Source organism: Andrena cerasifolii, chromosome 11 (genome assembly GCF_050908995.1).
Source record: "Andrena cerasifolii isolate SP2316 chromosome 11, iyAndCera1_principal, whole genome shotgun sequence".
NCBI lineage: Eukaryota > Metazoa > Arthropoda > Insecta > Hymenoptera > Andrenidae > Andrena > Andrena cerasifolii.
The window spans coordinates 6,380,920-6,395,905 of NC_135128.1; the positions used below are offsets into that span (position 1 = coordinate 6,380,920).

Sequence of the window (14,986 nt, forward strand, 5' to 3'; positions counted from 1 at the left end):
CGACCGTTGCTGCATCTCCCTGAAAATTGCTCCCGTTCGAGGAACAGTTGTAGAAATATACGCCTCGATGAATCAAATCCCTGCGCCCCGAATAAAAATCCGCGGCGCAAACATTGATCCTGGATGTGTTTCAAACACGGACACGTCTTCTTGATCGTCTAACCCGCTGCCGCGGGAAGACGTGGGCATCGTTCGACGCATCCAGTTGTACTCGCTTGCCTAGGCAATTTTTCTACCCGCGACAATGCAATTTGAACGTGCATCGAATTCATCGGAGGTATCCGCGGGTCTTTGGGACGAGCATCGCGAGAAGAACGTGTACTTTAATCATTGAAACAAACTGCTGCCCGAGGCGTGGTTCCCTTCTGGGGAAAAAACTTGGCTCAGCGACTGCCTCGAGCTCAACGATGCCACGAATATTAAGGTACGTACCTAACTCGATGTTTCCGTTGCCAATAAGCCTAACCGGAAGAGTCAGATTATTGATCGTTCTTCTTATGTCACGCTACAGAAATGTACCTACGAGGCATTGACGGTTCACTGCACGCATGTACGAGGGCTGACGAAGAAATCCAAAAGGGAAACGTGATTTTATACACGTTATTGTCTACACGGTATCAACTACGTGAAATGTAATATTGTACGATGTAAAGGATTTTTATTTTCACAACATTCGTTATTACAGGGTATTATTACCGATCAACCAATCATCAGGTTTGTTGATATCAGGTTGTGATAGTTATGTTATAATACAACTGGCGCTTTTTAGCTTCACAATCTATAAATCACACATCACACTTCATGCTTCACGCTACACACTACACACTTCAAACTGCACATTACACACTAAACACTTTAAACAAATTTTTGGCCACGCAACTTCTCTTGCAGGTGCAGCATTTCGAAAACCGCCTGTTCCGATATTCATTGCGCAATTCTTGCCCCTGCAAGAGAGGCAGAATTTGGCGCTGCACCTGCAAAGAAGAAAACAACCATTGCCCACATCAATTGTGTTTTTAACCCACAAATTGTCATTTCCCCACAATTTTGGGAATTGTAATTAGCTAGCCTACAAGCCAAAATGAACTTTCTTTTTTCCCACAAAACTAACTTTTTCCCACAAAAAACAAAATTTTGGTCCCGCAACATCTCTTGCAGGTGCAAAGCGAAATTCTGCCTCCTTTGCAGGTGCAAGAGAAGTTGAATTTTGCTTTCAAACTTTATTGTGTATTATATTCGTTTGCAAATTTGTCTGGTTTCGTGTGTGTTGTGTGGTGTAGTGTGGTTTAGTGTGGTGTAGTGTTGTATAATGTTGTGTGGTGTTCTGTGATGTAGTGTGTGGTATGTGGGTATAGTGCAGTGGGAATCTTATGGGAGTGAATGGTGTTGGAGTGATTGTGAGTATGACACGTGATGAGTAGTATGAAAATTGAATGGAAGTGTATGGCGTTGAAGTAGTGTGGAAATGGCGTAAAATTCTGGGATAGAAATGATGCGGGAAAGACAGAAATCGTGTAGGGATTCTGCTAGACTGGTTTCCAGAGAAAGTCGTATAGAAATGATATAGGAATACGGTAGGAGTAGTGTGAGAATAGTGTTGGAGTGATAGAATGTGTATGACTTTCATATTTGAAAGAAATTCTTTAAAGCACGTTATGGACACCTATAGACCACTCAAGTTTTATTTAAAACATTCCTAAATATCATCAGTTGTATTGGAAACATGAAATAATTCATTTGAATTAGAGATCCTTTATATGTACGAACTTTTTTACTATCTTGATGTGCAGAAATAGTCCTGATGAAATGCCACACTTTTATTAACGTCCTCTATAGCGAAGCTACATCACTGTTTACCATCACCTCTGTCCATCAAACCCTCGATACTTTGCTCCTCAACGTTACAGGAGAAATGGGATCCTAAACGTTTACGGCATCGGGAAGAAATTATTTGCTCGTCGAATGGCCGGCAATTTAGCCGCCTTCCACGAGACCGTTCCAGCCTGAATGCGTTCTAAATGCGGACAAGGGGTGCAGCGGGTAATCCAAGAGGGCGAATCAAAGGACACATTAAATTTCAGTCTTTCCTCCACTTAGGGAACGTTAACGAATCGGTTATTTTGAAAACGGCAGGGGAGGTTCGTCGAGCTGCTGCTACGGACCATCTAAAAGTGTCACGCGTCTTTCTGCCCCCATTTGGATATGTAACGAATTTCGTTTCGCTGAAAGGCAGCATTCAAGGTTTTGTTAAACGTGTCCCAAATGCGGACGCGTTCTGGTACTTCCGGCTTTCTTCACCTGAAAGGGTCGTCCGTGGCGAGCGGTAAAAAGCTGCAGTTTCTTTCTATAGCATCCCTATCTCAGGAAGCGCTTGTGTTCGCCGTTCGTTATTGTTCACTCGCTCTACTTTTGCTGATCCCAGCCCCGAATATACTCCTATTCCATTCTGCCCTCTGGATCACGTCCTTCTCGATCACTTTCTTCTCGCTCCCCCAGCTTTTACGCTGCATTTGAAACAATATCGCGGGGCCAGCGAGAGATTCGCCATCCAGAAATTACAATTCGTTTTAATGCCTCCGTGGCTGGAGAAACGGGAGCAGAGTGGACACTTTCGTAAACAGAAATGCGACGAAATCGACGCGGAATCAATGCAATTGGAAAGGCGATCGAGTGAACGAGCGCAAACGCTGAAATTCAATGGTTTTTTTTTTTCGGCGTTGCTGTTTCGCTCGCTAAGCATCGCGCTTTCAATGCATCGACAGCTGAATTCGGGTCACCCTTTCGCGATGTATGTACAATCATTTATAGTTGGAAAAGCCGAACGCGAAACGGGGAAAAGTGACCGTGGTTTGAAGCCGCGTGAAATATAGACTTCGCCCCTGAAGAAGGGGGCGCAAGCTCGCGAATGCAATCGCAATAACTGTTACCCGACCGTCGACAATCGTCGCCGCTAATGCGTTTTATTAAATATTTCCTGTCAAATATTCAACACTCCGTGAGCGGTTCGAACGCCAAACACCATGACCTACATTCGCTCCCAATTTATCAAATATATATATCGAATGACCCGTGGAATGAATACCTGCAGCAGGAAAATGCGGTAGGTATTCGCCCAATGGTCGTGGTCTGCTTAAACCAATATTTCATCGAATTGATTCCAGTTTTCCTTGCGAAAGAAAAGAAATGCTGCAGGCAAGAGGATATGAAGGAAGGATAGGGGGAGGCAGCAAAGACAAAAGTCGATTGGCTTCCGAAGGCGGATTCCAATACCATGAATGGACTTTTAAGCAGGCATGCGTCAGTCTCTTCCTACATCCCTCCATTCGTTCTCCGCTCTTATCAGCATCACTCTTTTCGCACTTCTTTCACCCCCTGTCAGAACATTCCCGTGCCCGACCTCGCCCCTGTTACGCGCCGATTTTTTTGGCCAGACCGCGACAAGGCGTCACTTACAATTTTAGTAGAAAGGACCTTCTTAATCTTCCCCCCCACTTGAAAATTGTTCGGCAAATAATCCTCACTCCCCGTAATGAAAAAGCGGGATCTTCGGCTGCGACTTTTGCACCGTAGACGCGCGCAGAGGGGTACTCGTTAAAAATACAAAGTGAAAGCTCCCGACAAAGGAAACTTGTTTCCTCAGACGGTGCGAATGAATTTTTGACGGAGCTGGGGAAAAAAGTACTGGTTCTTTAGGAGCTCTCAGGGACGACACGAGGAAAAATGCTCTCACATGAATTGTATCCTTTGTGAAGTGCCATTAATTTCCCACCCTAGCCAGCTCCCTCAGTAACTTTCAGTTCTATACCGGCCCTCTAGTCGTCTCATTTAACCGGCAGCTCTCGATTCAACGAGCCTGGCCTGATTCCGTTTATCCGAGATAACCGAGCCCCGAATGTAAGTGGAAAGTGAGTTCACTTGAGCCACGTGACGTAATACTTAAGACCTTCTTTCGGCGGCGCCCCCTCAAATGTACGTCGGCGATTTTCCTGCACGATATTAATTAACTGGACAGTCTCGATTTAAGTGTACCCGAACGCGGCGAACGGTTACTCCAATTAAGCCGAAGTTATAATAGAATTTTCACGGGCACGAAACTCTAATTAATGAAAATTCAATATCCATCGATAACGAGCAAGTTGGACGGCTAATCTCATGAAAGAAGCGCTGTTTGGAGAAGCAGTATACCGAGCAGTCAATAATATACTTATTGAAATTACGAATATAGTTCCCCCCCCCCCCCCCGGAACTTATTATTTGCCGCGGAGTTTTGTGGCCGGCACTTTCAGCACGGTTTACCCATCTAATTGTTTGAGTATATACGAGGCAGTATCCTTCAAACAGCTCTGACTGATGAGAAGTTCCCGAAGAGGTGTTTACTCAACGCGAGATCGCGTCAGGGAAGCCGGACAGATGGGCCCGCGTCCCATCTGCGGCTGTTTTGAGTACTTCATTTCGAGCTGAACGTTATGACAGTTTTAGCACTTGTTGCCAGGAATACAGGCATTAATTTCGATGGACTTTTCGATTGGAATCGACCCGCCCGAGTTGCCAGCTCGTCGATTCAAACAACCGGGTAAATAAAACTCTGACCCTATCCCACGGACCAATCCTTCGAATGGAATAACGGACACTGTATTTCGATTTGTGTGTGTTTTTTTTTGTAACAAATTTTAACAATTACAATGTTTCAACGAGTAGCAATCAGATGCGAGCACCGATTAAATCATAGGCCAACGATCGGTGCGGTATAAAAATTGAAAGGAGATCAGGAGCGTCGAGAAGTCCGCGAGTTCGCAGCCAGTGGCTCGCGAACTCTGGTTTCGGATGGCTCTGGAGCCAATCCAGGGATTCGCCGGAAAAATCTGCCCGGCACCGAAAGTATTCGGAGCGATAATTAGGGAATTCGGTGACGCGAGCTTGCAGCCTCCCGGGCTCGCGAAAATCCGCATGTCTCGCGGCCGTGACTGGTCTGCTGGAATTCTGATAGCGATATCGATCCTAATCTCCTTACAAGTACATATGTTGCGCACTGCCACGAGCAGATGATTTACGAGGATCGGCCCGCTGCGCCTGCCGAGCCGGAGATTCTATTGTACGCGAACAAACGCTTTCCAACCCGTCCACCGCTCCTCGATGCCCACTCTCTTGATACCACGTATTCAGATCGCTTCTGTTCAACACATTGATGCACGACCACGGGCGTTGCGATTACCTTCACGGGTCCCGATCACCTTGCTTCATCGTGTAATGGATCTCAAGCTCGAGGAAAAGAGATCCCCGCCTTGGGAGCAGAATCTCGTTCCCCGGGGACAGGGAAAGCGTTCCATCGATACTTCGCTTCTCTCCTTTGTCGTAAATTTGCGACGGCCAATCTACCGAGCTTACGGAATCCTCTCTGTGCATATTCCTATTCCTGTATAAGAGATCCGTGGAGGCCTTCATTTATGGCGCGTGTGTGAGTGCAAATCGAAGAGGCAGAAGCCTGAGATAGGCAGGGTCTAGAAAACTCTTGGAAGCTCTGGGTTCCTGGGGTGTTTGATAGGAGAATATACACGTAGAATTAGAGTCCTTTTCATATTTTAAGAAGCGCGTCGGATGTCTATTAAAGTTTCCAGAAGTTTCGTAAACTTGCTTGGAAATAACTTAAGGTCGAATGGAAATTAGAGTATCGTGGCCTCGTGTCGTTACGCGGATTCGAGCGGTGGTAAAGGTGGCGAGCCTATAAAACCAAGGAAACTGTCTTCTGCAAGTTTGACAGAAACAGGAGGAGCTTTATTTAGGGACACGCTCGGTAAGCGTCGCCGAGCGCTCTTCAGGGACTCGAAAAATGGGACAACCTTTTAAATCAATCGTAGCTGGTAGTGTACCACTTGGTACCACTCGTGATTTAAAAATTTGTACGCGAGCAGCTTTGAATAGAAGCCGTATACGGTCTATCCGGTGTTGGCTTTCAGCTGGACGCACTCACCACTTTTATTATTTATTACGAATGAATTATTTATCGCGGACGTACTGCGCCACCCTTGGACCTTCTTGCTCCTCGCATCGCCCGCCATAAATTTCGCAGCAGATAAATTCGCCGTGTATATACCTCCAGCCTTTCGGCTCCGTCGAAAATTCCATATTTCTAATCAACTAACCAGACATTTTCTAATTAGCCTGAAGCGTCCGAACGCGAGCATAACGTCGCGTATCTACAGGGAACATCGGTAAACACCTACGCTGCGTAAACTTTTCACTCGCGCATATCTCGCATTTTTAGCTGCTCCAAGTTTAAGCAAAAAGAAAAAAAATCGCCTCGAAATATGATTTTCGCGCGCTACTTCCTCCGCGGATGCTAAAACCTTAAAGTGGCGAATACTTTTCGTCGAACTTTCGTGAAAATCGATACCCTACTTGCTCCTCGTTAGCTAACAGCATACACGTGTCTGCCGTTATGGAAAAAAAAAGAACGGCGTGCCGATGAGAAGGAAAACCTGCCCTCTTTTTTTCCCCACGCAAAAACTCTTCTTCATAAAGTTGGACGCTTTTTAGCCGGCCCGAGTGTCTCCCCTGCGCGCTTTACCTTTCCGTCCCTCTCTTTATTAACCCTCCAAGGTTTCGTTCCCCACGTCGACAGAAGTCATAACTTCGGGCCTTCGCGTTTCGACATTCGTGTCTTCGGCCAAGGCGGAGGAGTTCCGACCACATGTTACGATCTAACTTACACGGGACGTCGAAGAAATGAGCGATCGTCCGATGGCAACTAGGCCAATGGCAAGGACGGAATCTTGTAACTTCCATTCATTGAGAATCACAGTATTCCCCGTTACCCGGAGCTCCTAATTCGATATCAATGCACGTAGAAAATCAGCAGAGAAGCAGCATGTAATGAGAGCTAAATCAACCAGCTTAATCGCTGTAGACTCTGCCCGCTTAAATTGGGGGCTCACAATTTTCGAAATAAATGAATTTCTGTACCATTACCGTTACCTGTGACGACAGACACTATCATAGATACTATGATGAACAACATTATAACTGAGTATATTTAAGAAAAAGTTTTCCTAAGTGATGCCCGACTTTACACCCCCATAATTTCAAAACCACTCAAGATTTTTTTATAAGCCTCACACTGTTAGAAGCGCGGAAGCCTCCCCTTAAAAATGGTTTTTATTTCGTCTGGATATGATCATCCGTTGCCGAGATATCGTCCAGGATATGGGAGCGTAACTTTTTAATATTTCGCTGTCTCTATCGCGGTCGCACACTCGGACCTCTCTCACTCGCACTGCCCGCTGACCTACATACGAACGAGACAGTTGCGCTGGTCAGTGACAGACTGTTTTTGTTTACTACACACACTGACCCACTTACGCACTTCCTGGTTGAAAGTAGGTCACCGGGGTAATTTCGACCGCTACCCACATGCGTCTTACATGCTACGCTTTGAAGTCTTATATCTCACCAACCGATTGAGATATCGACTTGAAATAAATTGCATTATCAAGAGCATGCTTTCCACTATCTACGGAGCACAGTGTTTTTTATCATATCGCGATCCTTCAAGCTGTATTCTGTACTCAAAGTCAACGTTACATTACAGCATATTAAACAATATTTTATCGATTTTCATTAGTCTCATTGCGTTAAGTATGGTACGTTCTGTGAGTTACGTGCAACTACGAGTGCACATGAAGTTCTAGTTGTATAGAATAATAGATAATGTAGCCGTGCGTTAGCTTCGTGATTCCATTCACAGAATGCATTAAAGGAATGAAGCTTTTCTTCTGCAGAGTAAATGAAAGAGTACAATTCTTGTTAAATGAACCGAGTTCCAGTTAAGGTAAGGGCTTTTAAAAAATTGCATCGCGATAATTATAGAGACAAGTGCACAGAATGTGCGGTCTGCGTTTAGAACACATTAAGGAAGGAAGCCTATTCTTTGAGCTAAAGACATAGCAAAATTTGGAATTTTTTTTTTAAGAAACTAGCGTTTCGATTAATCTGAATTTTTGACGATGTTTTGATGCATCTTTGAAGAAGCTGCAGGTTTTTTTTTATTAATTTTTAACCATAAATATAGTAGTTATGCATGATCCACCATCACGCCACGCAAAATTCGTCGTCTGTTGGTGTGCACGATAATTATCTACCAGATAATCTGAAACAGAAAAATGAAAGGACGTTTAATTTTATACATATGTAGCTTGAAATTAATGAACCAGCAAAAAACAAAAAATTTTATTAAGCATTGTGGAGAGTTTTCAAACCAAAAGGTCTGAACCTTTAATTTTTGCAATCCAATTTTGCGCCAATTGTCTTATGTAACAAAAAAAGTATAGAATTCAACAGTATTCTGGTTCATCAGATTCAAGCTACATATGTACAAAGTAAAACGCCGTTTCATTCTTCTGTTTCAGATAACCTGGAAGGTAAATATCATGCACAGCAGCGGACGACGAATTTTGCACGGCGTGATGGTCGATCATGCATAACTACTATATTTATGGTTCAAAATTAATATAAAAAAAACTGCAGCTTCTTCAAAGATGCATAAAAAGATGGTCCAAATTTTAAATGAATCGAAACGCTAGTTTCTTAAAAAAAAATTCCTAAATTTTGCTATGCTTTTAGCCCATAAAATAAGATTCCCCCTTAAAGATACCTTTACGTAACGAAGTAGCAACGAGTTCAATATGAAATGATAGAAGTCTGCTGGAATGCAACAAACCGTGTTATTTACATCGACGATTTCCCTGTTTTCGCGCGTGGCAAATTGAAAGCGAGCGTGCCATGTTGTTCCGCGCTTGTCACGGTGCAGCGTCAGGATTTTCGTGTCGACGGAATCCCGTTTGAAGGCACGATAGCTACTACTTCGGGCCGCAGTATTACGGGAATTTCCACTGTCGAGTTCACTACCTACAGTAATTTTCATTATGCCGCCTGTTATTACTACAGTGGTCGTCGTAGAATCCTCTATTACAATTCCGCCGCGAGACCGTTCGTTACAATGTTTTCATTACTATATTTCCTCCCATAGAAACCGCTGTAATTAGACCTCGCCTTCGATGCCAGAAGATGATTCTCCGTGCACCGCGTGCGACTGAAATAATCCTTCTGACGAGTTTATTCTCGTCCCGAGAATTGCGGTAAAACTTGCAGACGAATGAGAAAGTGCAGGTTCTCGGCTGACAGCGAAGTCTCGAGGCCAGTTGCAAGTAGCGACGAATGAATAGTACGCGTGCAATTACGATAAAGCCCACGGGGCCTGGATACTCGATGGCTCGAGGATCCTAGCGGGTGGTGACGTCGTTAAAGACACCCTCAGGATCCAGGAGCGCATCGATCCAACGACGCGGCGGCCATACCACGCACACTCTCTAACAGATAATTCTGTTTATTACAGATAAACTCCCGGTGGTCACTCGGGCCCGAGCTTTGCGACATGTGGACCAGCAGCGATGTCCTCTGCTGCACTGCTTCGATATTGCATCTGGTGGCTATCGCGGTCGACAGATATTGGGCAGTCACCGATCTCAATTATATACAGGTGAATTAACACCGTCGTGCTCGGTAGAGAGAGGTAGCCGGTATCAGAACGTAACGAGTGACGAACTTACGTCACGATCGCGTGCTAGGGCCCTGCCGGGACGACAGTATCCGGAAGGAGATTAGAACACGCCGTGGAAACGGCTGTATATTGATCCCAGAATGCAATCCGATAATCGTGCTCCCAGTGTGTCCTGCTCCCTTTGTGCGACCGGGGATCATTAAAGCGGAGGATGCAATTAGTAGGGCTATTGCGTGCCCGGCTATCCCACTGTTTTCCTCCTTTTTCTGCGGGGGCATTCTGTTGAATTGCGCGGAAAAGTGTTGCACAACCAGCTCTCTCAAAGCGTCCGGATTACCTCATCCGTAACGAGGAATTATTTCCTGATTAGAAAAGCTCTCGACATCCCTCCAACCTCGATCCCATTCCGCGCTTTGATTACAGTAGTTACAATATATCATAGGAATGTATCGCAATTTCACGCACCCTTCCCATCTAGCAATCCAGCTGATATCGTATCAGTGACAGCCGATAGTTAATCGAAACTAAATCCTACGGTATCCTGCTACCGGTACCCGCATGTTCGAAATTGTTCCGGCTCTGGGATTCGAGACTCCGGATTACTATGATATCCTTGTACTTCGGAGGGCCGGCTGTCTCGAGCGAATGGCAGACGCATAAATTGGAATAGTTCTGCGAACGGAATAGAACACATTGGCGAGCGCATAAATCGCGATCCACGCTAATCGATCGCCCGAAAATTGATCCGAACGTTTCCTTGGCCTTCGATGTTTAGTAGCCTTCTACTCTGCAAAAGTAGCATCTACGAATACTTGAATGTTCGTAATATTCTAGTAATTAAATGTCCCCGTTACGCAGACATTCTTGCCCAGCCCTGAAAATCATCAGGAGCACGGGGATATAAAAATATCTGGGAGGGAAAAAGTGGTTCTGGGGGGGGGGTGAGGACCGCCAATTCTCGAATAGGATAGCCGGTGAAGGAATTTCTTTACTTCCAGGCGAGGAATCCAAGAAGGATCGGTATCCTGATCGTCGCCGTCTGGGTGGTATCCTTAGGAATCTCGTTGGCGCCCCAACTTGGCTGGAAAGATCCTGATTATTTGGAGCGTATAGCCGACGGAAAGTGTCTGGTGTCCCAGGATCCTGCATACCAGGTGGGTGCTTCGTGATAAATCAGAAGCGCTGTCAAATCATTTGGAAATTAGTTCTGGCTTGTCTAGGAACTCAGAGCTAAGTGCCTTCGCTATGACACTGCGATTCGATCGGTTGAATGTACATAGGGGAGAGTGGGGCAATTGCGAACACCTAAGCAAAAAAGCAAACAGAACGAAAACTTTGTGAGACACGAATTTGTTTATTATTTACAAACGTACTTAAACTATTCATCTGTAAAGTACTGTGACGAATTTTTGAAAAATTATAATATAAATCAACTTTATAGTGAAAGAACAAAATCCTTGGTATTCAATGGTCAACACGTACAAAACGTTGCTTCAACCTATAATGTATTTTTCAAATTCTTCTTCTTGTGCGTTAGAAAAAAATTTCAATCGGTAGGAATAGCGAAAAAATAGTAAAGGTCGTTTTTGGAACTATTTTTTCTGAGCCTGTAATGAGCAATCAAAAATCCCGTTTGTAGATTTAAGTTTTATACATGCCGGAAATTTCGTAAAAATCGGTAAACGTTGCTCTGAGCTACAAACGATTAAAGATCGCAGAAGAAGGTCGAAGATCGCGAAATTCCCGAAATCAGCTATTTAAAAAACGACCTTTGCTACTATTATTTTCGCTAGTCCGACCAATTGCAATTTTTTTCAAAACCACGAAACACGTCAATTAGCAAACTAATCTTTCTAAGTAGCTTCTAAAAAAAATTCAAGTCGTTTGGACCAATTCTAAAAAAGTTATGCGATTTTAAAAGGTGTAAACTTTCTTTCACCGCCACTGTATTTATGGTATACGTTGTTTTCGTTTTAAAAACTCTAAAACGATTCATTCAATATTAAAATTAAGCAACAAAAGGAAAAGGGTATTGGTATTGACGAGGGGTAATCTCGAATATCTGAGATTACGAATATATTTTAAGATTTTATCTTAAATATAAATTTATTAAAAGAATTTATTTCAAAGGTTAGAATCACGATTCAAACACCGCCGTGGTCACAAAATATTGGTTAAAAAGTGCTTTATTTTAACTTGAAAAAATCCCAATTGTATCATTAATTCAACAGTAATTACATGAAATTGAAAATGGACAAACTATTACTTGAAACATAAAAATAATAAATTGTGTACCTTGAACAGCGCGAGGGTTCTGTATTTATTACTTTCTATCCGACGTTGGATACGAGCTAAACTATTAGCTAGTGGAGAGGGAACATCAGTTTTTATTTATTAAAACACCGTAACCATTGCGTTCGTGCTTACCCCACTCTCCCCTATACTATAAATGCCTGACACGAATACGACCGATCGGATGCTATAACTGTGCTGTCAATTCGCCTTTAGAAGTTCGCTATTTAAGGGGATGATCGAGGCGAGATTTCTTAAAATACACTTTGCAGATTTTCGCCACTTGCGCCACCTTCTACGTCCCCCTGCTCATTATTCTATTCCTGTACTGGAGGATATTCCAAGCGGCACGAAAGCGAATCAGGAAGAGACCGGGGACTATCGTGCAGCCACCCCGCGAAAGAAGAGGCATCCTCAGACTCGTCACAAGAAGGTTCCACCAGTTCACCATTCTAAATAGATGCACGTTACGAGACTCGTTAGCAGCTCGCCTTAAGTCCCTCTCCCTTCGCTCATAATTTCCAGCCGGCTGACTTTTACGCGTTACAGGCTAATTAGGTCGCTGAATTGTTAAACGCGCCTCACCCCCGAGACACTCTATTGTTCCATTCATTCAGCCACTCGGGGAACCTACCTGCAAATCATAATATCCCTTCAGTTGACATAGAAACACTACTTCCTGAACCACTCTACCTTATCTCCAGGCCCAACAAAGGCCCCGGCGTATACGCAATAACCCAGCCTCGTGTTCCAGGCCAAGGGAGGAGTCGACGGCGTTCACCATAACGAGATCGACGCCCGACCACTCGTCGATCTCGCCAGAAAAGTCGTCCTCGTACAACGGCGCGAACGCGACGCAGTCGACCACCGTGACGCCGACGGCAGTGTCAACGACGACCACCACCACCACCACCACCACGGTGACGAACCCTTCGAGCAGCCACTCGACGAGCTCCTCCAGCAAGAGAACACGCGAGACGATCGAGTCGAAGCGCGAGAGGAAGGCCGCGAAAACCCTGGCCATAATAACCGGCGCTTTCGTGGCCTGCTGGCTGCCATTCTTCTTAGTCACGCTGTTACGTGCCATATGCGAGGTCTGCGAGCCACCGGAGCTCATAGCCAGCGTCTTCCTGTGGCTGGGCTACTTCAACAGCACCCTGAACCCGGTCATCTACACGGTGTTCTCGCCGGAGTTCAGGCAGGCCTTCAAGAGGATGCTCTGCGGTGGTTCCAGGATAATTCGCTGACAGTGGATTTAAACGCGTTCGTCGACTTGAAACGTGACAAGCACGTGTGCGTGTGCGTGATGTGTGCCAGAGAGAACGAGACTGAGGGTGGATGCGTGCGTCTTGTGTACATACCAACTAATTCCTTTATCTTGGATAGCGTTCAACTACCGTATCACGTACTTAGGCATGACTTAGAGAGTCCGTAGACGTTCCCCCTTGAAAGTTTCCGCCGGAACGGCGAGGTCCGCGGCGATCTTTCGACGCTGGTCGCGGCCGCCAGGCGTGAAAGCCTGCGAATAGCCGGCATTCTTCCGTCGAACTTGCTCCGAGAACTTTCTGACCGCGACGCGCACCGCTCGAGCTCGTCGGGGGCGGATTTTTAAGCGAACGCCACCTCGAGGACGGGCAGACGTCGCATCGAGGTGGCCACTGCTAACAATAACATAGGGCTATCGTACGAAAGTTCTCTTCCGAATAACTGCATTCTCAGATGATACGTCTATGATAAACACTTACTGCGTTTAGTTGCGACGCGAGGGGTAAAGGAACGCTGGCCGTTTCGAGCGGAGGGAACAAGGCGAGCGCCATCCTCACAATTCACTTCCCCCTCGGGACAAAAGAACAGCATTTTCCAGCGGGTGCCGTGCACGCCGCTTGGAGCCGTCGTCTAGTCAGTCCTGCGATTGTTCCAGCCGCTCGATACGCTGCTGATAGAGACACGTGTGCGCAAAACTATCGTGTACAGGTGTATTAAGCGTCCGTTTTCTCCGTTGCTGCTCACGAGAAACCGCTGCGTTTTTCATTCGAAGGTAACGATTAATCATAGAGTTAGTCGTCGACGGCGATAGCGTCGATTTCTCTTCGTGAAAAGTAGTTCTCGCCGATGTTCCATCGATTTCCCGCGAATCTTGGCGACGTTTCGTCCCCCCTGCTGGAAGGATGATCCTTCCACCCTCGATACGACGATACTTATATGATAAGTATCTCCCCCTGCGGATGAAAAAAAGAGGCGGGCCGATCGATACGCGTTCCCGCGGCGCCAAACGACCGAAAATTCTGCTCCCTCTTATCTTACAGCGTGTCGAAAGACTTCCACGCTCCTTTAACGCTCGTTTGACAAAGGAAGACCTAAAACGCGAGACCCTTGGAACTGGACTCTCCTGCGAGAAGAATTATCCTCGCTGAACGAAAAGATTGGAGCTCCCGTTCTTTTGTAATTTTTACTATGCTCAGCCTTCTACGAAGCGAATCGGTAAAGGGATTCTTCCTCGGGGGAAACCAAAGGCTTCTCATTGAGACTGCGAAATAATCGTACGTGGCTCGAGTCTTTCTTTGGCATCGCTCCTTGTTTGACGGGGCAAAAGGTCGCCAAGTGGTCGCGTTTCGCCATGTAGCCACGCTCACCAACATGTTTGTAAATTATCAGATGATTGTGTCGACGATCGTCCAATGACGCCTTACTATATACCAAGTGAAACACTATACTATCCTGTAGTCAGGCGACGAGACGCGATTCGAGCGCGTTCCCCCCGTTTCACCAGCGTTCGAGTAACCTTCGACAAAGAACACAGGCAGGAAAAAGCGAGGAAAGAGGGTTAAAAATATATATAAGTGGCAGCAGTACGACGGTACTGTTGGCCAGCGACTTACGTAGTTTAAGGCTGCGCCCATTTCGATGATGCAATATTAAACGAAACGAAGGAGAGTACGAGAAATAAAAGCAAGAAGTGCGTACCGAGCTGCGGTGGTGATTTAGGGCCGCGAGATTGACGGATTTACGTTCTTAAAAAGGAAAAAAAAAGTGCGTTTACAACGATGCTTCGTATGTATATTTCTTTGCAATCACTGATGTAAATAAACGCAACAGTTTCAAAACGCTCGGCTGAGTCGCTCGGCTGACGTTAACTTGACA

General features: G+C 45.4%; 1 protein-coding gene across 4 annotated transcripts in view; it reads left to right on the plus strand.

Moving 5' to 3' along the window:
• The window catches only part of 5-ht1 (serotonin receptor), a 124,535-nt gene extending 109,551 nt beyond the window's left edge, over positions 1-14,984 (plus strand). For all 4 annotated transcript variants that reach the window (XM_076823147.1, XM_076823144.1, XM_076823145.1 and 1 more), the window contains 4 exons: positions 9,389-9,532; positions 10,552-10,707; positions 12,118-12,278; positions 12,600-14,984. In XM_076823147.1, coding sequence (XP_076679262.1) covers positions 9,389-9,532; positions 10,552-10,707; positions 12,118-12,278; positions 12,600-13,092 — 954 coding nt within the window. In that variant the 3' untranslated portion in view covers positions 13,093-14,984. The remainder of the gene's footprint in view (positions 1-9,388; positions 9,533-10,551; positions 10,708-12,117; positions 12,279-12,599) is intronic.
• Positions 14,985-14,986: the final 2 nt, after the last annotated feature.